Source organism: Arctopsyche grandis, chromosome 4, assembly GCF_051622035.1.
Source record: "Arctopsyche grandis isolate Sample6627 chromosome 4, ASM5162203v2, whole genome shotgun sequence".
Taxonomy (NCBI): Eukaryota; Metazoa; Arthropoda; class Insecta; order Trichoptera; family Hydropsychidae; genus Arctopsyche; species Arctopsyche grandis.
The window spans coordinates 36,976,094-37,001,740 of NC_135358.1; the positions used below are offsets into that span (position 1 = coordinate 36,976,094).

A 25,647-nucleotide genomic window follows, 5' to 3' on the forward strand; every position below is an offset into this window, starting at 1 on the left:
GGGTTAGGTTTGGTGAGGTAAGCGAGATTTGTGTAAATCTTAAAAACTCGAGTTTTTTGATTTCGGTGATTAGTGGCTAGGTTGGGTTAGGTTTGGTGAGGTTAGCGAGTTTTGTGTATATTTTAAATACTCGAATTCTCTGATTTCGGTGATGGTAAGGTTAGGTGTTAGGTTTGGAAAGGTTTGCGAGTTTTGTGTATATTTTTGCTTAGTCGATTTCTTTGATTTCGGTGATAGTTAGGCTAGGTTAAGTTAGGTTTGGTGAGGTAAGCGAGTTTTGTGTATATTTCGGCATTGTTGAATTCTTTTATTTCGGTGATAGTTAGGCTAGGTTGGGTAAGGATTGGTGAGGTTAGCGAGTTTTATGTATATTTTTGCAATGTCGAATTCTTTGATTTCGGTGATGGTTAGGTTAGGTTGGGTTAGGTTTGGTGAGGTAAGCGAGATTTGTGTAAATCTTAAAAACTCGAGTTTTTTGATTTCGGTGATTAGTGGCTAGGTTGGGTTAGGTTTGGTGAGGTTAGCGAGTTTTGTGTATATTTTTGCATTGTCGAATTCTTTGATTTCGGTGATGGTAAGGTTAGGTTGGATAAGGTTTGGTGAGGTTAGCCAGTTTCGTGTATATTTTAAAATCTCGAATTCTTTGATTTCGGTGATAGTTAGGTTAGGTTGGGTTATTTTTGGTGAGTTTAGCGAGTTTTGTTTAAATTTTAAAATCTCGAATTCTTTGATTTCGGTGATGGATAGGTTAGGTTGGGTTAGGTTTGGTAAGGTTAGCGAGTTTTGTGTATATTTTTGCATTGTCAAATTCTTTGATTTCGGTGATAGTTAGGCTTGGTTGGGTTAGGTATGGTGAGGTTAGCGAGTTTTGAGTATATTTTTGCAATGTCGAATTCTTTGATTTCGGTGATAGTTAGGCTAGGCTGGGTTAGGTTTGGTGAGGTTAGCGAGTTTTGTGTATATTTTTGCATAGTCGAATTCTTTGATTTCGGTGATGGTTTGGTTAGGTTGGGTTAGGTTTAATGAGGTAAGCGGGTTTTGTGTATATTTTTCTATTGTCGAATTTATTGATTTCGGTGACGGTTAGGTTGGGTTGGCTAAGGTATGGTGAGGTTAGCGAGTTTTGTGTATATTTTAAAATCTCGAATTCTTTGATTTCGGTGATGGTAAGGTTAGGTTGGGTTAGTTTAAGTGAGGTAAGCTTGTTTTGTTTAAATTTTAAAATCTCGAATTCTTTGCTTTCGGAGATAGTTAGGTTAGGTTGGATTAGGTTTGGTAAGGTTAGCGAGTTTTGTGTATATTTTTGCAATGTCGAATTCTTTGATTTCGGTAACGGTAAGGTTGGGTTGGGTTAGGTTTGGTGAGGTTAGCGAGTTTTGTGTATATTTTAAATACTCGAATTCTCTGATTTCGGTGATGGTAAGGTTAGGTTAGGTTAGGTTTGGAAAGGTTTGCGAGTTTTGTGTATATTTTTGCATTGTCGATTTCTTTGATTTCGGTGATAGTTAGGCTAGGTTGGGTTAGGTTTGGTGAGGTAAGCGAGTTTTGTGTATATTTCGGCATTGTTGAATTCTTTTATTTCGGTGATAGTTAGGCTAGGTTGGGTAAGGATTGGTGAGGTTAGCGAGTTTTATGTATATTTTTGCAATGTCGAATTCTTTGATTTCGGTGATGGTTAGGTTAGGTTGGGTTAGGTTTGGTGAGGTAAGCGAGATTTGTGTAAATCTTAAAAACACGAGTTTTTTGATTTCGGTGATTAGTGGCTAGGTTGGGTTAGGTTTGGTGAGGTTAGCGAGTTTTGTGTATATTTTTGCATTGTCGAATTCTTTGATTTCGGTGATGGTTAGGTTAGGTTGGGTTAAGTTTAATGAGGTTAGCGGGTTTTGTGTATATTTTTCCATTGTCCAGTTTATTGATTTCGGTGAAGGTTAGGTTGGGTTGGGTTAGGTTTTTTAAGGTTAGCAAGTTTTGTGTATATTTTTGCATTGTCGAATTCTTTGATTTCAGTGATAGTTAGGCTTGGTTGGGTTAGGTTTGGTGAGGTTAGCGAGTTTTATGTATATTTTTGCATTGTCGAATTCTTTGATTTCGGTGATGGTTAGGTTAGGTTGGGTTAGGTTTAATGAGGTAAGCGGGTTTTGTGTATATTTTTTCATTGTCGAGTTTATTGATTTCGGTGACGGTTAGGTTGGGTTGGGTTAGGTTTGTTAAGGTAAGCAAGTTTTGTGTATATTTTTGCATTGTCGAATTCTTTGATTTCGGTGATAGTTAGGCTAGGTTGGGTTAGGTTTGGTGAGGTTAGCGAAATTTGTGTATATTTTTGCAATGTCGAATTCTTTGATTTCGGTGAGGGTAAGGTTAGGTTGGGTTAGGTTTGGTAAGGTAAGCGAGTTTTGTGTATATTTTTGCATTGTCGAATTCTTTGATTTCGGTGATAGTTAGGCTTGGTTGGGTTAGGTTTGGTGAGGTAAGCGAGTTTTGTGAATATTTCGGCATTGTCGAATTCTTTTATTTCGGTGATAGTAAGGCTAGGTTGGGTAAGGTTTGGTGAGGTTAGCGAGTTTTGTGTATATTTTTGCAATGTCGAATTCTTTGATTTCGGTGATGGTTAGGTTAGGTTGGGTTAGGTTTGGTGAGGTAAGCGAGATTTGTGTAAATCTTAAAAACTCGAGTTATTTGATTTTGGTGATTGTTTGGCTAGGTTGGGTTAGGTTTGGTGAGGTTAGCGAGTTTTGTGTATATTTTTAAATTGTCGAATTCTTTGATTTCGGTGATGGTTAGGTTAGGTTGGGTTAAGTTTAATGAGGTAAGCGGGTTTTGTGTATATTTTTCCATTGTCCAGTTTATTGATTTCGGTGACGGTTAGGTTGGGTTGGGTTAGGTTTTTTAAGGTTAGCAAGTTTTGTGTATATTTTTGCATTGTCGAATTCTTTGATTTCGGTGATGGTTAGGTTAGGTTGGGTTAGGTTTAATGAGGTAAGCGGGTTTTGTGTATATTTTTTCATTGTCGAGTTTATTGATTTCGGTGACGGTTAGGTTGGGTTGGGTTAGGTTTGTTAAGGTAAGCAAGTTTTGTGTATATTTTTGCATTGTCGAATTCTTTGATTTCGGTGATAGTTAGGCTAGGTTGGGTTAGGTTTGGTGAGGTTAGCGAAATTTGTGTATATTTTTGCAATGTCGAATTCTTTGATTTCGGTGAGGGTAAGGTTAGGTTGGGTTAGGTTTGGTAAGGTAAGCGAGTTTTGTGTATATTTTTGCATTGTCGAATTCTTTGATTTCGGTGATAGTTAGGCTTGGTTGGGTTAGGTTTGGTGAGGTAAGCGGGATTTGTGTATATTTCTGTATTGTCGAATTATTTGATTTCGGTGATAGTTAGGCTAGGCTGGGTTAGGTTTGGTGAGGTTAGCGAGTTTTGTGTATATTTTTGCATTGTCGAATTCTTTGATTTCGGTGATAGTTTGGCTAGGTTGGGTTAGGTTTTGTGAGGTCTGCGAAATTTGTGTATATTTTTGCAATGTCGAATTCTTTGATTTCGGTGATGGTTAGGTTAGGTTGGATAAGGTTTGGTGAGGTTAGCGAGTTTCGTGTATATTTTAAAATCTCGAATTCTTTGATTTTGGTGATAGTTAGGTTAGGTTGGGTTAGTTTTGGCGTTAAGCGAGTTTTGTTTAAAATTTAAAATCTCGAATTCTTAATTTCGGTGATGGTTAGGTTAGGTTGGGTTAGGTTTGGTAAGGTAAGCGAGTTTTGTGTATATTTTTGCATTGTCGGATTCTTTGATTTCGGTGATAGTTAGGCTAGGTTGGGTTAGGTTTGGTGAGGTTAGCGAGTTTTGTGTATATTTTTGCATTGTCGATTTCTTTGATTTCGGTGATAGTTAGGCTAGGTTGGGTTAGGTTTAGTGTGGTTAACGAGTTTTGTGTACATCTTACAATCTCGAATTCTTTGATTTCGGTGATGGTTAGGTTAGGTTGGATAAGGTTTGGTGAGATTAGCGAGTTTTGTGTATATTTTTGCAATGTCGAATTCTTTGACTTCGGTGACGGTTAGGTTGGGATGGGTTAGGTTTGGTAAGGTTAGCGAGTTTTGTGTTAATCTTAGAATCTCGAATTCTTTGATTTCGGTGATGGAAAGGTAAGGTTGGATTAGGTTTGGTGAGGTAAGCGAGTTTCGTGTTTATTTTAAAAACTCGAATTCTCTGATTTCGGTGATGGTAAGGTTAGGTTGGGTTAGGTTTGGAAAGGTAAGCGAGTATTGTGTATATTTTTGCATTGTCGATTTCTTTGATTTCGGTGATAAATAGGCTAGGTTGGGTTAGGTTTGGTGAGGTTAGCGAGTTTTGTGTATATTTCTGCATTGTCGAATTCTTTTATTTCGGTGATAGTTAGGCTAGGTTGGGTAAGGTTTGGTGAGGTTAGCGAGTTTTGTGTATATTTTTGCAATGTCGAATTCTTTGATTTCGGTGATGGTAAGGTTAGGTTGGGTTAGGTTTGGTGAGGTTAGCGAGTTTTGTGTATATTTTTGCAATGTCGAATTCTTTGACTTCGGTGATAGTTAGGCTGATTTGGGTAAGGTTTGGTGAGGTAAGCGAAATTTGTGTATATTTTTGCAATGTCGAATTCTTTGTTTTCGGTGATGGTTAGGTTAGGTTGGGTTAGGTTTGGTAAGGTAAGCGAGTTTTGTGTATATTTTTGCATTGTCGAATTCTTTGATTTCGGTGATAGTTGGACTTGGTTGGGTTAGGTTTGGTGAGGTTAGCGAGTTTTGTGTATATTTTTGCATTGTCGATTTCTTTGATTTCGGTGATAGTTAGGCTAGGTTGGGTTAGGTTTTGTGAGGTTAACGAGTTTTGTGTACATCTTACAATCGCGAATTCTTTGATATCGGTGATGGTTAGGTTAGGTTGGGTTAGTTTTGGTGAGGTTAGCGAGTTTTGTTTAAATTTTAAAATCTCGAATTCTTTGATTTCGGTGATGGTTAGGTTAGGTTGGGTTAGGTTTGGTGAGGTAAGCGGGATTTGTGTATATTTCTGCATTGTCGAATTATTTGATTTCGGTGATAGTTAGGCTAGGCTGGGTTAGGTTTGGTGAGGTTAGCGAGTTTTGTGTATATTTTTGCATTGTCGAATTCTTTGATTTCGGTGATAGTTTGGCTAGGTTGGGTTAGGTTTTGTGAGGTCTGCGAAATTTGTGTATATTTTTGCAATGTCGAATTCTTTGATTTCGGTGATGGTTAGGCTAGGCTGGGTTAGGTTTGGTGAGGTAAGCGAGTTTTGTGTATATTTTTGAATTGTCGAATTCTTTGATTTCGGTGATGGTTAGGTTAGGTTGGGTTAGGTTAGGTTAGGTTAGGTTAGGTTAGGTTAGGTTAGGTTAGGTTAGGTTTGGTGAGGTTAGCGAGTTTTGTGTATATTTCTGCATTGTCGAATTCTTTTATTTCGGTGATAGTTAGGCTAGGTTGGGTAAGGTTTGGTGAGGTTAGCGAGTTTTGTGTATATTTTTGCAATGTCGAATTCTTTGATTTCGGTGATGGTTAGGTTAGGTTGGGTTAGGTTTGGTGAGGTTAGCGAGTTTTGTGTATATTTTTGCAATGTCGAATTCTTTGACTTCGGTGATAGTTAGGCTGATTTGGGTAAGGTTTGGTGAGGTAAGCGAAATTTGTGTATATTTTTGCAATGTCGAATTCTTTGTTTTCGGTGATGGTTAGGTTAGGTTGGGTTAGGTTTGGTAAGGTAAGCGAGTTTTGTGTATATTTTTGCATTGTCGAATTCTTTGATTTCGGTGATAGTTGGACTTGGTTGGGTTAGGTTTGGTGAGGTTAGCGAGTTTTGTGTATATTTTTGCATTGTCGATTTCTTTGATTTCGGTGATAGTTAGGCTAGGTTGGGTTAGGTTTTGTGAGGTTAACGAGTTTTGTGTACATCTTACAATCGCGAATTCTTTGATATCGGTGATGGTTAGGTTAGGTTGGGTTAGTTTTGGTGAGGTTAGCGAGTTTTGTTTAAATTTTAAAATCTCGAATTCTTTGATTTCGGTGATGGTTAGGTTAGGTTGGGTTAGGTTTGGTGAGGTAAGCGGGATTTGTGTATATTTCTGCATTGTCGAATTATTTGATTTCGGTGATAGTTAGGCTAGGCTGGGTTAGGTTTGGTGAGGTTAGCGAGTTTTGTGTATATTTTTGCATTGTCGAATTCTTTGATTTCGGTGATAGTTTGGCTAGGTTGGGTTAGGTTTTGTGAGGTCTGCGAAATTTGTGTATATTTTTGCAATGTCGAATTCTTTGATTTCGGTGATGGTTAGGCTAGGCTGGGTTAGGTTTGGTGAGGTAAGCGAGTTTTGTGTATATTTTTGAATTGTCGAATTCTTTGATTTCGGTGATGGTTAGGTTAGGTTGGGTTAGGTTAGGTTAGGTTAGGTTAGGTTAGGTTAGGTTAGGTTAGGTTAGGTTTGGTGAGGTTAGCGAGTTTTGTGTATATTTCTGCATTGTCGAATTCTTTTATTTCGGTGATAGTTAGGCTAGGTTGGGTAAGGTTTGGTGAGGTTAGCGAGTTTTGTGTATATTTTTGCAATGTCGAATTCTTTGATTTCGGTGATGGTTAGGTTAGGTTGGGTTAGGTTTGGTGAGGTTAGCGAGTTTTGTGTATATTTTTGCAATGTCGAATTCTTTGACTTCGGTGATAGTTAGGCTGATTTGGGTAAGGTTTGGTGAGGTAAGCGAAATTTGTGTATATTTTTGCAATGTCGAATTCTTTGATTTCGGTGATGGTTAGGCTAGGCTGGGTTAGGTTTGGTGAGGTAAGCGAGTTTTGTGTATATTTTTGAATTGTCGAATTCTTTGATTTCAGTGATGGTTAGGTTAGGTTGGGTTAGGTTTAATGAGGTAAGCGGGTTTTGTGTATATTTTTCCACTGTCGAATTTTTTGATTTCGGTGACGGTTAGGTTGGGTTTGGTAAGGTATGGTGAGGTAAGCGAGTTTTGAGTATATTTTTGCATTGTCGAATTCTTTGATTTCAATAATGGTTAGGTTAGGTTGGGTTAGGTTTGGTGAGGTTAGCGAGTTTTGTGTATATTTTAAAATCTCGAATTATTTGATTTCGGTGATGGCTAGGTTAGGTTGGGTTAGTTTAAGTGAGGTAAGCTTGTTTTGTTTAAATTTTAAAAACTCGAATTCTTTGATTTCGGTGATGTTTAGGTTAGGTTGGGTTAAATTTGGTGAGGTAAGCAAGTTTTGTGTATATTTTTGCATTGTCGAATTCTTTGATTTCGGTGATAGTAAGGCTAGGTTGGGTTAGGTTTGGTGAGGTAAGCGAAATTTGTGTATATTTTTGCAATGTCGAATTCTTTGTTTTCGGTGATGGTTAGGTTAGGTTGGGTTAGGTTTGGTAAGGTAAGCGAGTTTTGTGTATATTTTTGCATTGTCGAATTCTTTGATTTCGGTGATAGTTGGACTTGGTTGGGTTAGGTTTGGTGAGGTTAGCGAGTTTTGTGTATATTTTTGCATTGTCGATTTCTTTGATTTCGGTGATAGTTAGGCTAGGTTGGGTTAGGTTTTGTGAGGTTAACGAGTTTTGTGTACATCTTACAATCGCGAATTCTTTGATATCGGTGATGGTTAGGTTAGGTTGGGTTAGTTTTGGTGAGGTTAGCGAGTTTTGTTTACATTTTAAAATCTCGAATTCTTTGATTTCGGTGATGGTTAGGTTAGGTTGGGTTAGGTTTGGTAAAGTAAGCGAGTTTTGTGTATATTTTTGCTTTGTCGAATTCTTTGATTTCGGTGATAGTAAGGCTTGTTGGGTAAGGTTTGGTGAGGTTAGCGAGTTTTGTGTATATTTTTGCATTGTCGATTTTTTTGATTTTGGTGATAGTTAGGCTAGGTTGGGTTAGGTTTAGTGAAGTTAACGAGTTTTGTGTACATCTTACAATCTCGAATTTCTTGATTTCGGTGATGGTTAGGTTAGGTTGAATAAGGTTTGGTGAGGTTAGCGAGTTTCGTGTATATTTAAAAATCTCGAATTCTTTGATTTCGGTGATAGTTTGGTTACTTTGGGTTAGTTTTGGTGAGTTTAGCGAGTTTTGTGTAAATCTTAGAATCTCGAATTCTTTGATTTCGGTGATGGAAAGGTAAGGTTGGATTAGGTTTGGTGAGGTAAGCGAGTTTCGTGTATATTTTAAAAACTCGAATTCTCTGTATTCGGTGATGGTAAGGTTAGGTTGGGTTAGGTTTGGAAAGGTTAGCAAGTTTTGTGTATATTTTTGCATTGTCGAATTCTTTGATTTCGGTGATAGTTAGGCTAGGCTGGGTTAGGTTTGGTGAGGTAAGCGAGTTTTGTGTATATTTTTGCATTGTCGAATTCTTTGATTTTGGTGATGGTTAGTTTAAGTTGGGTTAGGTTTGGTGAGGTAAGCGAGATTTGTGTAAATCTTAAAAACTCGAGTTTTTTGATTTCGGTGATTGTTTGGCTAGGTTGGGTTAGGTTTGGTGAGGTTAGCGAGTTTTGTGTATATTTTTGCATTGTCGAATTCTTTGATTTCGGTGATGGTTAGGTTAGGTTGGGTTAAGTTTAATGAGGTAAGCGGGTTTTGTGTATATTTTTCCATTGTCCAGTTTATTGATTTCGGTGACGGTTAGGTTGGGTTGGGTTAGGTTTTTTAAGGTTAGCAAGTTTTGTGTGTATTTTTGCATTGTCGAATTCTTTGATTTCGGTGATTGTTAGGCTAGGTTAGGTTAGGTTTGGTGAGGTTAGCGAAATTTGTGTATATTTTTGCAATGTCGAATTCTTTGATTTCGGTGATGGTAAGGTTAGGTTGGGTTAGGTTTGGTAAGGTAAGCGAGTTTTGTGTATATTTTTGCATTGTCGAATTCTTTGATTTCGGTGATAGTTAGGCTTGGTTGGGTTAGGTTTGGTGAGGTTAGCGAGTTTCGTGTATATTTTAAAATCTCGAATTCTTTGATTTTGGTGATAGTTAGGTTAGGTTGGGTTAGTTTTGGAGTTAAGCGAGTTTTGTTTAAAATTTAAAATCTCGAATTCTTAATTTCGGTGATGGTTAGGTTAGGTTGGGTTAGGTTTGGTAAGGTAAGCGAGTTTTGTGTATATTTTTGCATTGTCGGATTCTTTGATTTCGGTGATAGTTAGGCTAGGTTGGGTTAGGTTTGGTGAGGTTAGCGAGTTTTGTGTATATTTTTGCATTGTCGATTTCTTTGATTTCGGTGATAGTTAGGCTAGGTTGGGTTAGGTTTAGTGTGGTTAACGAGTTTTGTGTACATCTTACAATCTCGAATTCTTTGATTTCGGTGATGGTTAGGTTAGGTTGGATAAGGTTTGGTGAGATTAGCGAGTTTTGTGTATATTTTTGCATTGTCGAATTCTTTGACTTCGGTGACGGTTAGGTTGGGATGGGTTAGGTTTGGTAAGGTTAGCGAGTTTTGTGTTAATCTTAGAATCTCGAATTCTTTGATTTCGGTGATGGAAAGGTAAGGTTGGATTAGGTTTGGTGAGGTAAGCGAGTTTCGTGTTTATTTTAAAAACTCGAATTCTCTGATTTCGGTGATGGTAAGGTTAGGTTGGGTTAGGTTTGGAAAGGTAAGCGAGTATTGTGTATATTTTTGCATTGTCGATTTCTTTGATTTCGGTGATAAATAGGCTAGGTTGGGTTAGGTTTGGTGAGGTTAGCGAGTTTTGTGTATATTTCTGCATTGTCGAATTCTTTTATTTCGGTGATAGTTAGGCTAGGTTGGGTAAGGTTTGGTGAGGTTAGCGAGTTTTGTGTATATTTTTGCAATGTCGAATTCTTTGATTTCGGTGATGGTTAGGTTAGGTTGGGTTAGGTTTGGTGAGGTTAGCGAGTTTTGTGTATATTTTTGCAATGTCGAATTCTTTGACTTCGGTGATAGTTAGGCTGATTTGGGTAAGGTTTGGTGAGGTAAGCGAAATTTGTGTATATTTTTGCAATGTCGAATTCTTTGTTTTCGGTGATGGTTAGGTTAGGTTGGGTTAGGTTTGGTAAGGTAAGCGAGTTTTGTGTATATTTTTGCATTGTCGAATTCTTTGATTTCGGTGATAGTTGGACTTGGTTGGGTTAGGTTTGGTGAGGTTAGCGAGTTTTGTGTATATTTTTGCATTGTCGATTTCTTTGATTTCGGTGATAGTTAGGCTAGGTTGGGTTAGGTTTTGTGAGGTTAACGAGTTTTGTGTACATCTTACAATCGCGAATTCTTTGATATCGGTGATGGTTAGGTTAGGTTGGGTTAGTTTTGGTGAGGTTAGAGAGTTTTGTTTAAATTTTAAAATCTCGAATTCTTTGATTTCGGTGATGGTTAGGTTAGGTTGGGTTAGGTTTGGTGAGGTAAGCGGGATTTGTGTATATTTCTGCATTGTCGAATTATTTGATTTCGGTGATAGTTAGGCTAGGCTGGGTTAGGTTTGGTGAGGTTAGCGAGTTTTGTGTATATTTTTGCATTGTCGAATTCTTTGATTTCGGTGATAGTTTGGCTAGGTTGGGTTAGGTTTTGTGAGGTCTGCGAAATTTGTGTATATTTTTGCAATGTCGAATTCTTTGATTTCGGTGATGGTTAGGCTAGGCTGGGTTAGGTTTGGTGAGGTAAGCGAGTTTTGTGTATATTTTTGAATTGTCGAATTCTTTGATTTCGGTGATGGTTAGGTTAGGTTGGGTTAGGTTAGGTTAGGTTAGGTTAGGTTAGGTTAGGTTAGGTTAGGTTAGGTTTGGTGAGGTTAGCGAGTTTTGTGTATATTTCTGCATTGTCGAATTCTTTTATTTCGGTGATAGTTAGGCTAGGTTGGGTAAGGTTTGGTGAGGTTAGCGAGTTTTGTGTATATTTTTGCAATGTCGAATTCTTTGATTTCGGTGATGGTTAGGTTAGGTTGGGTTAGGTTTGGTGAGGTTAGCGAGTTTTGTGTATATTTTTGCAATGTCGAATTCTTTGACTTCGGTGATAGTTAGGCTGATTTGGGTAAGGTTTGGTGAGGTAAGCGAAATTTGTGTATATTTTTGCAATGTCGAATTCTTTGTTTTCGGTGATGGTTAGGTTAGGTTGGGTTAGGTTTGGTAAGGTAAGCGAGTTTTGTGTATATTTTTGCATTGTCGAATTCTTTGATTTCGGTGATAGTTGGACTTGGTTGGGTTAGGTTTGGTGAGGTTAGCGAGTTTTGTGTATATTTTTGCATTGTCGATTTCTTTGATTTCGGTGATAGTTAGGCTAGGTTGGGTTAGGTTTTGTGAGGTTAACGAGTTTTGTGTACATCTTACAATCGCGAATTCTTTGATATCGGTGATGGTTAGGTTAGGTTGGGTTAGTTTTGGTGAGGTTAGCGAGTTTTGTTTAAATTTTAAAATCTCGAATTCTTTGATTTCGGTGATGGTTAGGTTAGGTTGGGTTAGGTTTGGTGAGGTAAGCGGGATTTGTGTATATTTCTGCATTGTCGAATTATTTGATTTCGGTGATAGTTAGGCTAGGCTGGGTTAGGTTTGGTGAGGTTAGCGAGTTTTGTGTATATTTTTGCATTGTCGAATTCTTTGATTTCGGTGATAGTTTGGCTAGGTTGGGTTAGGTTTTGTGAGGTCTGCGAAATTTGTGTATATTTTTGCAATGTCGAATTCTTTGATTTCGGTGATGGTTAGGCTAGGCTGGGTTAGGTTTGGTGAGGTAAGCGAGTTTTGTGTATATTTTTGAATTGTCGAATTCTTTGATTTCGGTGATGGTTAGGTTAGGTTGGGTTAGGTTAGGTTAGGTTAGGTTAGGTTAGGTTAGGTTAGGTTAGGTTAGGTTTGGTGAGGTTAGCGAGTTTTGTGTATATTTCTGCATTGTCGAATTCTTTTATTTCGGTGATAGTTAGGCTAGGTTGGGTAAGGTTTGGTGAGGTTAGCGAGTTTTGTGTATATTTTTGCAATGTCGAATTCTTTGATTTCGGTGATGGTTAGGTTAGGTTGGGTTAGGTTTGGTGAGGTTAGCGAGTTTTGTGTATATTTTTGCAATGTCGAATTCTTTGACTTCGGTGATAGTTAGGCTGATTTGGGTAAGGTTTGGTGAGGTAAGCGAAATTTGTGTATATTTTTGCAATGTCGAATTCTTTGATTTCGGTGATGGTTAGGCTAGGCTGGGTTAGGTTTGGTGAGGTAAGCGAGTTTTGTGTATATTTTTGAATTGTCGAATTCTTTGATTTCAGTGATGGTTAGGTTAGGTTGGGTTAGGTTTAATGAGGTAAGCGGGTTTTGTGTATATTTTTCCACTGTCGAATTTTTTGATTTCGGTGACGGTTAGGTTGGGTTTGGTAAGGTATGGTGAGGTAAGCGAGTTTTGAGTATATTTTTGCATTGTCGAATTCTTTGATTTCAATAATGGTTAGGTTAGGTTGGGTTAGGTTTGGTGAGGTTAGCGAGTTTTGTGTATATTTTAAAATCTCGAATTATTTGATTTCGGTGATGGCTAGGTTAGGTTGGGTTAGTTTAAGTGAGGTAAGCTTGTTTTGTTTAAATTTTAAAAACTCGAATTCTTTGATTTCGGTGATGTTTAGGTTAGGTTGGGTTAAATTTGGTGAGGTAAGCAAGTTTTGTGTATATTTTTGCATTGTCGAATTCTTTGATTTCGGTGATAGTAAGGCTAGGTTGGGTTAGGTTTGGTGAGGTAAGCGAAATTTGTGTATATTTTTGCAATGTCGAATTCTTTGTTTTCGGTGATGGTTAGGTTAGGTTGGGTTAGGTTTGGTAAGGTAAGCGAGTTTTGTGTATATTTTTGCATTGTCGAATTCTTTGATTTCGGTGATAGTTGGACTTGGTTGGGTTAGGTTTGGTGAGGTTAGCGAGTTTTGTGTATATTTTTGCATTGTCGATTTCTTTGATTTCGGTGATAGTTAGGCTAGGTTGGGTTAGGTTTTGTGAGGTTAACGAGTTTTGTGTACATCTTACAATCGCGAATTCTTTGATATCGGTGATGGTTAGGTTAGGTTGGGTTAGTTTTGGTGAGGTTAGCGAGTTTTGTTTACATTTTAAAATCTCGAATTCTTTGATTTCGGTGATGGTTAGGTTAGGTTGGGTTAGGTTTGGTAAAGTAAGCGAGTTTTGTGTATATTTTTGCATTGTCGATTTTTTTGATTTTGGTGATAGTGAGGCTAGGTTGGGTTAGGTTTAGTGAAGTTAACGAGTTTTGTGTACATCTTACAATCTCGAATTTCTTGATTTCGGTGATGGTTAGGTTAGGTTGAATAAGGTTTGGTGAGGTTAGCGAGTTTCGTGTATATTTAAAAATCTCGAATTCTTTGATTTCGGTGATAGTTAGGTTACTTTGGGTTAGTTTTGGTGAGTTTAGCGAGTTTTGTGTAAATCTTAGAATCTCGAATTCTTTGATTTCGGTGATGGAAAGGTAAGGTTGGATTAGGTTTGGTGAGGTAAGCGAGTTTCGTGTATATTTTAAAAACTCGAATTCTCTGTATTCGGTGATGGTAAGGTTAGGTTGGGTTAGGTTTGGAAAGGTTAGCAAGTTTTGTGTATATTTTTGCATTGTCGAATTCTTTGATTTCGGTGATAGTTAGGCTAGGCTGGGTTAGGTTTGGTGAGGTAAGCGAGTTTTGTGTATATTTTTGCATTGTCGAATTCTTTGATTTTGGTGATGGTTAGTTTAAGTTGGGTTAGGTTTGGTGAGGTAAGCGAGATTTGTGTAAATCTTAAAAACTCGAGTTTTTTGATTTCGGTGATTGTTTGGCTAGGTTGGGTTAGGTTTGGTGAGGTTAGCGAGTTTTGTGTATATTTTTGCATTGTCGAATTCTTTGATTTCGGTGATGGTTAGGTTAGGTTGGGTTAAGTTTAATGAGGTAAGCGGGTTTTGTGTATATTTTTCCATTGTCCAGTTTATTGATTTCGGTGACGGTTAGGTTGGGTTGGGTTAGGTTTTTTAAGGTTAGCAAGTTTTGTGTGTATTTTTGCATTGTCGAATTCTTTGATTTCGGTGATTGTTAGGCTAGGTTAGGTTAGGTTTGGTGAGGTTAGCGAAATTTGTGTATATTTTTGCAATGTCGAATTCTTTGATTTCGGTGATGGTAAGGTTAGGTTGGGTTAGGTTTGGTAAGGTAAGCGAGTTTTGTGTATATTTTTGCATTGTCGAATTCTTTGATTTCGGTGATAGTTAGGCTTGGTTGGGTTAGGTTTGGTGAGGTTAGCGAGTTTTGTGTATATTTTTGCATTGTCGATTTCTTTGATTTCGGTGATAGTTAGGCTAGGTTGGGTTAGGTTTAGTGAGGTTAACGAGTTTTGTGTATATTTTTGCATTTTCGAATTCTTTGATTTCGGTGATAGTTAGGCTTGGTTGGGTTAGGTTTGGTGAGGTTAGCGAGTTTTGTGTATATTTTTGCATTGTCGAATTCTTTGATTTCGGTGATAGTTAGGCTCGGCTGGGTTAGGTTTGGTGAGGTAAGCAAGTTTTGTGTATATTTTTGCATTGTCGAATTCTTTGATTTTGGTGATGGTTAGGTTAAGTTGGGTTAGGTTTGGTGAGGTAAGCGAGATTTGTGTAAATCTTAAAAACTCGAGTTTTTTGATTTCGGTGATTGTTTGGCTAGGTTGGGTTAGGTTTGGTGAGGTTAGCGAGTTTTGTGTATATTTTCGCATTGTCGAATTCTTTGATTTCGGTGATGGTTAGGTTAGGTTGGGTTAAGTTTAATGAGGTAAGCGGGTTTTGTGTATATTTTTCCATTGTCCAGTTTATTGATTTCGGTGACGGTTAGGTTGGGTTGGGTTAGGTTTGGTAAGGTAAGCGAGTTTTGTGTATATTTTTGCATTGTCGAATTCTTTGATTTCGGTGATAGTTAGGCTTGGTTGGGTTAGGTTTGGTGAGGTTAGCGAGTTTTGTGTATATTTTTGCATTGTCGATTTCTTTGATTTCAGTGATAGTTAGGCTATGTTGGGTTAGGTTTAGTGAGGTTAACGAGTTTTGTGTATATTTTTGCATTGTCGAATTCTTTGATTTCGGTGATAGTTAGGCTTGGTTGGGTTAGGTTTGGTGGGGTTAGCGAGTTTTGTGTATATTTTTGCATTGTCGATTTCTTTGATTTCGGTGATAGTTAGGCTAGGTTGGTTTAGGTTTAGTGAGGTTAGCGAGTTTTGTGTATATTTTTGCATTGTCGAATTCTTTGATTTCGGTGATGGTTAGGTTAGGTTGGGTTAGGTTTAATGAGGTAAGCGGGTTTTGTGTATATTTTTCCATTTTCGAGTTTATTGATTTCGGTGACGGTTAGGTTGGGTTGGGTTAGGTTTGTTAAGGTTAGCAAGTTTTGTGTATATTTTAGCATTGTCGAATTCTTTGATTTCGGTGATAGTTTGGCTAGGTTGGGTTAGGTTTTGTGAGGTCTGCGAAATTTGTGTATATTTTTGCAATGTCGAATTCTTTGATTTCGGTGATGGTTAGGTTAGGTTGGATAAGGTTTGGTGAGGTTAGCGAGTTTCGTGTATATTTTAAAATCTCGAATTCTTTGATTTTGGTGATAGTTAGGTTAGGTTGGGTTAGTTTTGGAGTTTAGCGAGTTTTGTTTAAAATTTAAAATCTCGAATTCTTAATTTCGGTGATGGTTAGGTTAGGTTGGGTTAGGTTTGGTAAGGTAAGCGAGTTTTGTGTATATTTTTGCATTGTCGGATTCTTTGATTTCGGTGATAGTTAGGCTAGGTTGGGTTAGGTTTGGTGAGGTTAGCGAGTTTTGTGTATATTTTTGCATTGTCGATTTCTTTGATTTCGGTGATAGTTAGGCTAGGTTGGGTTAGGTTTAGTGTGGTTAACGAGTTTTGTGTACATCTTACAATCTCGAATTCTTTGATTTCGGTGATGGTTAGGCTAGGCTGGGTTAGGTTTGGTGAGGTAAGCGAGTTTTGTGTATATTTTTGAATTGTCGAATTCTTTGATTTCGGTGATGGTTAGGTTAGGTTGGGTTAGGTTTAATGAGGTAAGCGGGTTTTGTGTATATTTTTCCATTGTCGAATTTTTTGATTTCGGTGACGGTTAGGTTGGGTTTAGTAAGGTATGGTGAGGTAAGCGAGTTTTGAGTATATTTTTGCATTGTCGAATTCTTTGATTTCAATAATGGTTAGGTTAGGTTGGGTTAGGTTTGGTGAGGTTAGCGAGTTTTGTGTATATTTTAAAATCTCGAATTATTTGATTTCGGTGATGGCTAGGTTAGGTTGGGTTAGTTTAAGTGAGGTAAGCTTGTTTTGTTTAAATTTTAAAAACTCGAATTCTTTGATTTCGGTGATGTTTAGGTTAGGTTGGGTTAAATTTGGTGAGGTAAGCAAGTTTTGTGTATATTTTTGCATTGTCGAATTCTTTGATTTCGGTGATAGTAAGGCTAGGTTGGGTTAGGTTTGGTGAGGTAAGCGAAATTTGTGTATATTTTTGCAATGTCGAATTCTTTGTTTTCGGTGATTGTTAGGTTAGGTTGGGTTAGGTTTGGTAAGGTAAGCGAGTTTTGTGTATATTTTTGCATTGTCGAATTCTTTGATTTCGGTGATAGTTGGACTTGGTTGGGTTAGGTTTGGTGAGGTTAGCGAGTTTTGTGTATATTTTTGCATTGTCGATTTCTTTGATTTCGGTGATAGTTAGGCTAGGTTGGGTTAGGTTTTGTGAGGTTAACGAGTTTTGTGTACATCTTACAATCGCGAATTCTTTGATATCGGTGATGGTTAGGTTAGGTTGGGTTAGTTTTGGTGAGGTTAGCGAGTTTTGTTTACATTTTAAAATCTCGAATTCTTTGATTTCGGTGATGGTTAGGTTAGGTTGGGTTAGGTTTGGTAAAGTAAGCGAGTTTTGTGTATATTTTTGCTTTGTCGAATTCTTTGATTTCGGTGATAGTAAGGCTTGTTGGGTAAGGTTTGGTGAGGTTAGCGAGTTTTGTGTATATTTTTGCATTGTCGATTTTTTTGATTTTGGTGATAGTTAGGCTAGGTTGGGTTAGGTTTAGTGAAGTTAACGAGTTTTGTGTACATCTTACAATCTCGAATTTCTTGATTTCGGTGATGGTTAGGTTAGGTTGAATAAGGTTTGGTGAGGTTAGCGAGTTTCGTGTATATTTAAAAATCTCGAATTCTTTGATTTCGGTGATAGTTAGGTTACTTTGGGTTAGTTTTGGTGAGTTTAGCGAGTTTTGTGTAAATCTTAGAATCTCGAATTCTTTGATTTCGGTGATGGAAAGGTAAGGTTGGATTAGGTTTGGTGAGGTAAGCGAGTTTCGTGTATTTTTTAAAAACTCGAATTCTCTGTATTCGGTGATGGTAAGGTTAGGTTGGGTTAGGTTTGGAAAGGTTAGCAAGTTTTGTGTATATTTTTGCATTGTCGAATTCTTTGATTTCGGTGATAGTTAGGCTAGGCTGGGTTAGGTTTGGTGAGGTAAGCGAGTTTTGTGTATATTTTTGCATTGTCGAATTCTTTGATTTTGGTGATGGTTAGGTTAAGTTGGGTTAGGTTTGGTGAGGTAAGCGAGATTTGTGTAAATCTTAAAAACTCGAGTTTTTTGATTTCGGTGATTGTTTGGCTAGGTTGGGTTAGGTTTGGTGAGGTTAGCGAGTTTTGTGTATATTTTTGCATTGTCGAATTCTTTGATTTCGGTGATGGTTAGGTTAGGTTGGGTTAAGTTTAATGAGGTAAGCGGGTTTTGTGTATATTTTTCCATTGTCCAGTTTATTGATTTCGGTGACGGTTAGGTTGGGTTGGGTTAGGTTTTTTAAGGTTAGCAAGTTTTGTGTGTATTTTTGCTTTGTCGAATTCTTTGATTTCGGTGATTGTTAGGCTAGGTTAGGTTAGGTTTGGTGAGGTTAGCGAAATTTGTGTATATTTTTGCAATGTCGAATTCTTTGATTTCGGTGATGGTAAGGTTAGGTTGGGTTAGGTTTGGTAAGGTAAGCGAGTTTTGTGTATATTTTTGCATTGTCGAATTCTTTGATTTCGGTGATAGTTAGGCTTGGTTGGGTTAGGTTTGGTGAGGTTAGCGAGTTTTGTGTATATTTTTGCATTGTCGATTTCTTTGATTTTGGTGATAGTTAGGCTAGGTTGGGTTAGGTTTAGTGAGGTTAACGAGTTTTGTGTATATTTTTGCATTGTCGAATTTTTTGATTTCGGTGATAGTTAGGCTTGGTTGGGTTAGGTTTGGTGAGGTTAGCGAGTTTTGTGTATATTTTTGCATTGTCGAATTCTTTGATTTCGGTGATAGTTAGGCTCGGCTGGGTTAGGTTTGGTGAGGTAAGCGAGTTTTGTGTATATTTTTGCATTGTCGAATTCTTTGATTTTGGTGATGGTTAGGTTAAGTTGGGTTAGGTTTGGTGAGGTAAGCGAGATTTGTGTAAATCTTAAAAACTCGAGTTTTTTGATTTCGGTGATTGTTTGGCTAGGTTGGGTTAGGTTTGGTGAGGTTAGCGAGTTTTGTGTATATTTTCGCATTGTCGAATTCTTTGATTTCGGTGATGGTTAGGTTAGGTTGGGTTAAGTTTAATGAGGTAAGCGGGTTTTGTGTATATTTTTCCATTGTCCAGTTTATTGATTTCGGTGACGGTTAGGTTGGGTTGGGTTAGGTTTTTTAAGGTTAGCAAGTTTTGTGTATATTTTTGCATTGTCGAATTCTTTGATTTCGGTGATTGTTAGGCTAGGTTAGGTTAGGTTTGGTGAGGTTAGCGAAATTTGTGTATATTTTTGCAATGTCGAATTCTTTGATTTCGGTGATGGTAAGGTTAGGCTGGGTTAGGTTTGGTAAGGTAAGCGAGTTTTGTGTATATTTTTGCATTGTCGAATTCTTTGATTTCGGTGATAGTTAGGCTTGGTTGGGTTAGGTTTGGTGAGGTTAGCGAGTTTTGTGTATATTTTTGCATTGTCGATTTCTTTGATTTCAGTGATAGTTAGGCTATGTTGGGTTAGGTTTAGTGAGGTTAACGAGTTTTGTGTATATTTTTGCATTGTCGAATTCTTTGATTTCGGTGATAGTTAGGCTTGGTTGGGTTAGGTTTGGTGGGGTTAGCGAGTTTTGTGTATATTTTTGCATTGTCGATTTCTTTGATTTCGGTGATAGTTAGGCTAGGTTGGTTTAGGTTTAGTGAGGTTAGCGAGTTTTGTGTATATTTTTGCATTGTCGAATTCTTTGATTTCGGTGATGGTTAGGTTAGGTTGGGTTAGGTTTAATGAGGTAAGCGGGTTTTGTGTATATTTTTCCATTTTCGAGTTTATTGATTTCGGTGACGGTTAGGTTGGGTTGGGTTAGGTTTGTTAAGGTTAGCAAGTTTTGTGTATATTTTAGCATTGTCGAATTCTTTGATTTCGGTGATAGTTTGGCTAGGTTGGGTTAGGTTTTGTGAGGTCTGCGAAATTTGTGTATATTTTTGCAATGTCGAATTCTTTGATTTCGGTGATGGTTAGGTTAGGTTGGATAAGGTTTGGTGAGGTTAGCGAGTTTCGTGTATATTTTAAAATCTCGAATTCTTTGATTTTGGTGATAGTTAGGTTAGGTTGGGTTAGTTTTGGAGTTTAGCGAGTTTTGTTTAAAATTTAAAATCTCGAATTCTTAATTTCGGTGATGGTTAGGTTAGGTTGGGTTAGGTTTGGTAAGGTAAGCGAGTTTTGTGTATATTTTTGCATTGTCGGATTCTTTGATTTCGGTGATAGTTAGGCTAGGTTGGGTTAGGTTTGGTGAGGTTAGCGAGTTTTGTGTATATTTTTGCATTGTCGATTTCTTTGATTTCGGTGATAGTTAGGCTAGGTTGGGTTAGGTTTAGTGTGGTTAACGAGTTTTGTGTACATCTTACAATCTCGAATTCTTTGATTTCGGTGATGGTTAGGCTAGGCTGGGTTAGGTTTGGTGAGGTAAGCGAGTTTTGTGTATATTTTTGAATTGTCGAATTCTTTGATTTCGGTGATGGTTAGGTTAGGTTGGGTTAGGTTTAATGAGGTAAGCGGGTTTTGTGTATATTTTTCCATTGTCGAATTTTTTGATTTCGGTGACGGTTAGGTTGGGTTTGGTAAGGTATGGTGAGGTAAGCGAGTTTTGAGTATATTTTTGCATTGTCGAATTCTTTGATTTCAATAATGGTTAGGTTAGGTTGGGTTAGGTTTGGTGAGGTTAGCGAGTTTTGTGTATATTTTAAAATCTCGAATTATTTGATTTCGGTGATGGCAAGGTTAGGTTGGGTTAGTTTAAGTGAGGTAAGCTTGTTTTGTTTAAATTTTAAAAACTCGAATTCTTTGATTTCGGTGATGTTTAGGTTAGGTTGGGTTAAATTTGGTGAGGTAAGCAAGTTTTGTGTATATTTTTGCATTGTCGAATTCTTTGATTTCGGTGATAGTAAGGCTAGGTTGGGTTAGGTTTGGTGAGGTAAGCGAAATTTGTGTATATTTTTGCAATGTCGAATTCTTTGTTTTCGGTGATTGTTAGGTTAGGTTGGGTTAGGTTTGGTAAGGTAAGCGAGTTTTGTGTATATTTTTGCATTGTCGAATTCTTTGATTTCGGTGATTGTTGGACTTGGTTGGGTTAGGTTTGGTGAGGTTAGCGAGTTTTGTGTATATTTTTGCATTGTCGATTTCTTTGATTTCGGTGATAGTTAGGCTAGGTTGGGTTAGGTTTTGTGAGGTTAACGAGTTTTGTGTACATCTTACAATCGCGAATTCTTTGATATCGGTGATGGTTAGGTTAGGTTGGGTTAGTTTTGGTGAGGTTAGCGAGTTTTGTTTACATTTTAAAATCTCGAATTCTTTGATTTCGGTGATGGTTAGGTTAGGTTGGGTTAGGTTTGGTAAAGTAAGCGAGTTTTGTGTATATTTTTGCTTTGTCGAATTCTTTGATTTCGGTGATAGTAAGGCTTGTTGGGTAAGGTTTGGTGAGGTAAGCGAGTTTTGTGTATATTTCTGCATTGTCGATTTTTTTGATTTTGGTGATAGTTAGGCTAGGTTGGGTTAGGTTTAGTGAAGTTAACGAGTTTTGTGTACATCTTACAATCTCGAATTTCTTGATTTCGGTGATGGTTAGGTTAGGTTGAATAAGGTTTGGTGAGGTTAGCGAGTTTCGTGTATATTTAAAAATCTCGAATTCTTTGATTTCGGTGATAGTTAGGTTACTTTGGGTTAGTTTTGGTGAGTTTAGCGAGTTTTGTGTAAATCTTAGAATCTCGAATTCTTTGATTTCGGTGATGGAAAGGTAAGGTTGGATTAGGTTTGGTGAGGTAAGCGAGTTTCGTGTATTTTTTAAAAACTCGAATTCTCTGTATTCGGTGATGGTAAGGTTAGGTTGGGTTAGGTTTGGAAAGGTTAGCAAGTTTTGTGTATATTTTTGCATTGTCGAATTCTTTGATTTCGGTGATAGTTAGGCTAGGCTGGGTTAGGTTTGGTGAGGTAAGCGAGTTTTGTGTATATTTTTGCATTGTCGAATTCTTTGATTTTGGTGATGGTTAGGTTAAGTTGGGTTAGGTTTGGTGAGGTAAGCGAGATTTGTGTAAATCTTAAAAACTCGAGTTTTTTGATTTCGGTGATTGTTTGGCTAGGTTGGGTTAGGTTTGGTGAGGTTAGCGAGTTTTGTGTATATTTTTGCATTGTCGAATTCTTTGATTTCGGTGATGGTTAGGTTAGGTTGGGTTAAGTTTAATGAGGTAAGCGGGTTTTGTGTATATTTTTCCATTGTCCAGTTTATTGATTTCGGTGACGGTTAGGTTGGGTTGGGTTAGGTTTTTTAAGGTTAGCAAGTTTTGTGTGTATTTTTGCTTTGTCGAATTCTTTGATTTCGGTGATTGTTAGGCTAGGTTAGGTTAGGTTTGGTGAGGTTAGCGAAATTTGTGTATATTTTTGCAATGTCGAATTCTTTGATTTCGGTGATGGTAAGGTTAGGTTGGGTTAGGTTTGGTAAGGTAAGCGAGTTTTGTGTATATTTTTGCATTGTCGAATTCTTTGATTTCGGTGATAGTTAGGCTTGGTTGGGTTAGGTTTGGTGAGGTTAGCGAGTTTTGTGTATATTTTTGCATTGTCGATTTCTTTGATTTCGGTGATAGTTAGGCTAGGTTGGGTTAGGTTTAGTGAGGTTAACGAGTTTTGTGTATATTTTTGCATTGTCGAATTTTTTGATTTCGGTGATAGTTAGGCTTGGTTGGGTTAGGTTTGGTGAGGTTAGCGAGTTTTGTGTATATTTTTGCATTGTCGAATTCTTTGATTTCGGTGATAGTTAGGCTCGGCTGGGTTAGGTTTGGTGAGGTAAGCGAGTTTTGTGTATATTTTTGCATTGTCGAATTCTTTGATTTTGGTGATGGTTAGGTTAAGTTGGGTTAGGTTTGGTGAGGTAAGCGAGATTTGTGTAAATCTTAAAAACTCGAGTTTTTTGATTTCGGTGATTGTTTGGCTAGGTTGGGTTAGGTTTGGTGAGGTTAGCGAGTTTTGTGTATATTTTCGCATTGTCGAATTCTTTGATTTCGGTGATGGTTAGGTTAGGTTGGGTTAAGTTTAATGAGGTAAGCGGGTTTTGTGTATATTTTTCCATTGTCCAGTTTATTGATTTCGGTGACGGTTAGGTTGGGTTGGGTTAGGTTTTTTAAGGTTAGCAAGTTTTGTGTATATTTTTGCATTGTCGAATTCTTTGATTTCGGTGATTGTTAGGCTAGGTTAGGTTAGGTTTGGTGAGGTTAGCGAAATTTGTGTATATTTTTGCAATGTCGAATTCTTTGATTTCGGTGATGGTAAGGTTAGGTTGGGTTAGGTTTGGTAAGGTAAGCGAGTTTTGTGTATATTTTTGCATTGTCGGATTCTTTGATTTCGGTGATAGTTAGGCTAGGTTGGGTTAGGTTTGGTGAGGTTAGCGAGTTTTGTGTATATTTTTGCATTGTCGATTTCTTTGATTTCGGTGATAGTTAGGCTAGGTTGGGTTAGGTTTAGTGTGGTTAACGAGTTTTGTGTACATCTTACAATCTCGAATTCTTTGATTTCGGTGATGGTTAGGTTAGGTTGGATAAGGTTTGGTGAGATTAGCGAGTTTTGTGTATATTTTTGCAATGTCGAATTCTTTGACTTCGGTGACGGTTAGGTTGGGATGGGTTAGGTTTGGTAAGGTTGGCGAGTTTTGTGTTAATCTTAGAATCTCGAATTCTTTGATTTCGGTGATGGAAAGGTAAGGTTGGATTAGGTTTGGTGAGGTAAGCGAGTTTCGTGTTTATTTTAAAAACTCGAATTCTCTGATTTCGGTGATGGTAAGGTTAGGTTGGGTTAGGTTTGGAAAGGTAAGCGAGTATTGTGTATATTTTTGCATTGTCGATTTCTTTGATTTCGGTGATAGTTAGGCTAGGTTGGGTTAGGTTTGGTGAGGTTAGCGAGTTTTGTGTATATTTCTGCATTGTCGAATTCTTTTATTTCGGTGATAGTTAGGCTAGGTTGGGTAAGGTTTGGTGAGGTAAGTGTTCCGACTTTTATAATGACGTATGGCAAACAGTCTTATTAACTGATTGTCGATTGGCATTATTGACGAGTTGGCAGTAGTGTCGACCCAAGCGGAAGACCGCTACGGTCGAGTAGTCAGCGAGCAGACGGCGTACGGACAACTTGTGTTCTCGTACGCTCCGCTGGCCCATATCCACGTGCAGATTTTACATTTCAATAAACTACATCAAACCATTATCGAAGTCTTTTCCATGATGGTCATTTCGAACCGGACACCAGTAACCTAGGCCACAACACCAAACGGACAAACCAATAGGAAAAAACGTGGTCGAGAAAAAATGGATGTCAATTAAGAAATCGGTATCGTTCCTTTGTTACAATCCGTACCTTTCCAATACTAATAACATGTTTGCTTCTATTTCAGCAATATATTGATTGATGTACAGAGGTGCATGACCGCGTGATTGGACGCAGAAAATATATAAATAAAAACATAACCTACAAAGACGCATGGGACACAGAGGTAATCCAAAATTATCGGAACGATCACATAAACATCGTAAAGGATATTCAAGTAAGTGAATGTATTCAATCTCAGGCAATCTGTTCAAAAGGCAATCATGTGGGTAGGTCAGTTTTTAAAATATGTTTTAAAGTATAGCAATTAATTAACGCGATTGTATAAAATAATATCGCGCTACGAAGGAATGTTTCATCGGTCGCATCGAATTTCGTATTAAAAGTGTAAAATCAGATGTAGTGTAAAATTAGCAAAGCACGTGGGGAATTATACTTGTAGCCCCAAAGTGGTTTAAACCAAGTACATACCGGTATATTCATACATCGGTAGATCTATTTGTTTCTTAATGTATGTAGAAACATCCTCCCCCCCCCCTTCCACGATAAATGTGGAATTACACTTGTAGCCCCAAAGTGGCTTAAACCAAGTACATACCGGTATATTCATACATCGGTAGATCTATTTGTTTCTTAATGTATGTAGAAACATCCTCCCCCCCCCCTTCCACGATAAATGTGGAATTACACTTGTAGCCCCAAAGTGGCTTAAACCAAGTACATACCGGTATATTCATACATCGGTAGATCTATTTGTTTCTTAATGTATGTAGAAACATCCTCCCCCCCCCCTTCCACGATAAATGTGGAATTACACTTGTAGCCCCAAAGTGGCTTAAACCAAGTACATACCGGTATATTCATACATCGGTAGATCTATTTGTTTCTTAATGTATGTAGAAACATCCTCCCCCCCCCCTTCCACGATAAATGTGGAATTACACTTGTAGCCCCAAAGTGGCTTAAACCAAGTACATACCGGTATATTCATACATCGGTAGATCTCTTTGTTTCATAATGTGTGATGAAACAGTGGTGATTTAAAATAAATCACAAGACTTGTAGCCCCAAAGTGGTTTAAATCAAGCACCCACCAATTTAGGGTTGTTATTTCTTCCAAAATATGTTGGATAGATTCCGGTGATAATAGTTAAAGTAGAATATTAAGATTCACGGTTAATTATTGAATATTATTACCTTATCTCTACGAATAGTTCAATTGACAGCTATAGTAGAGAATAACTGTATTTATGAGACGAAATAGTGCAACTTTCTGAAACAAATGTCAAGTGCTGAAAACGAGGAAATAGAAGCTTCGACTTCCCAGTCGCATAAAGGTCGAAATCCAACTAGGGACGTAGAACCTATTAGAGACAGGTCAAGCTCTAGAATACATCAGACTCGAAGTCAGACTCAATCGATAGAAATATTAGCGAAGGAAAATAAAGTAGAAGTTATAATGACGTCAATAGAATTAAGGTATTCAGGCGCGGTACAAAGACTAAAAGGAAAAATAGATAAATCCTCCGAATTAGATGAAGGACAGTATCAAACCATTAAAGAAGCATACGATTATGTCCGAAAACTCCATTACGAGTATTTAGATAACCTTACAGACATACCGAAAGCGGCCAAAATAGACGAAGAGTACGATGCAATCACAATGACAATTCAAAATCTTAAAGCAGCATTAGAGAGACAATCCATTCAAGATGGTAAACTGAAGGTAGAGCAAGCAACAATTAAATTTGCTAGAGATAAGTTACCGACGTTAACCATTCCCACATTTCAGGGAGATCCATCTGAATGGCAATCATTTCAACAAGCTTTTAAGAATATAATAGGAAACAAAACGGAATATTCGAATGTCACGAAATTGCAATATTTGCATCAATCCTTAATCGGTCCCGTTT

The 25,647-nt window shown here is 37.5% G+C and overlaps 1 protein-coding gene across 1 annotated transcript in view; it reads left to right on the forward strand.

Moving 5' to 3' along the window:
* LOC143910841 (uncharacterized) overlaps positions 1 to 25,255 on the forward strand; it is a 40,982-nt gene extending 15,727 nt beyond the window's left edge. The window contains exon 2 of the mRNA XM_077429439.1: positions 25,214 to 25,255. Coding sequence (XP_077285565.1) covers positions 25,214 to 25,255 — 42 coding nt within the window. The remainder of the gene's footprint in view (positions 1 to 25,213) is intronic.
* The last annotated feature ends 392 nt before the right edge of the window (positions 25,256 to 25,647 follow it).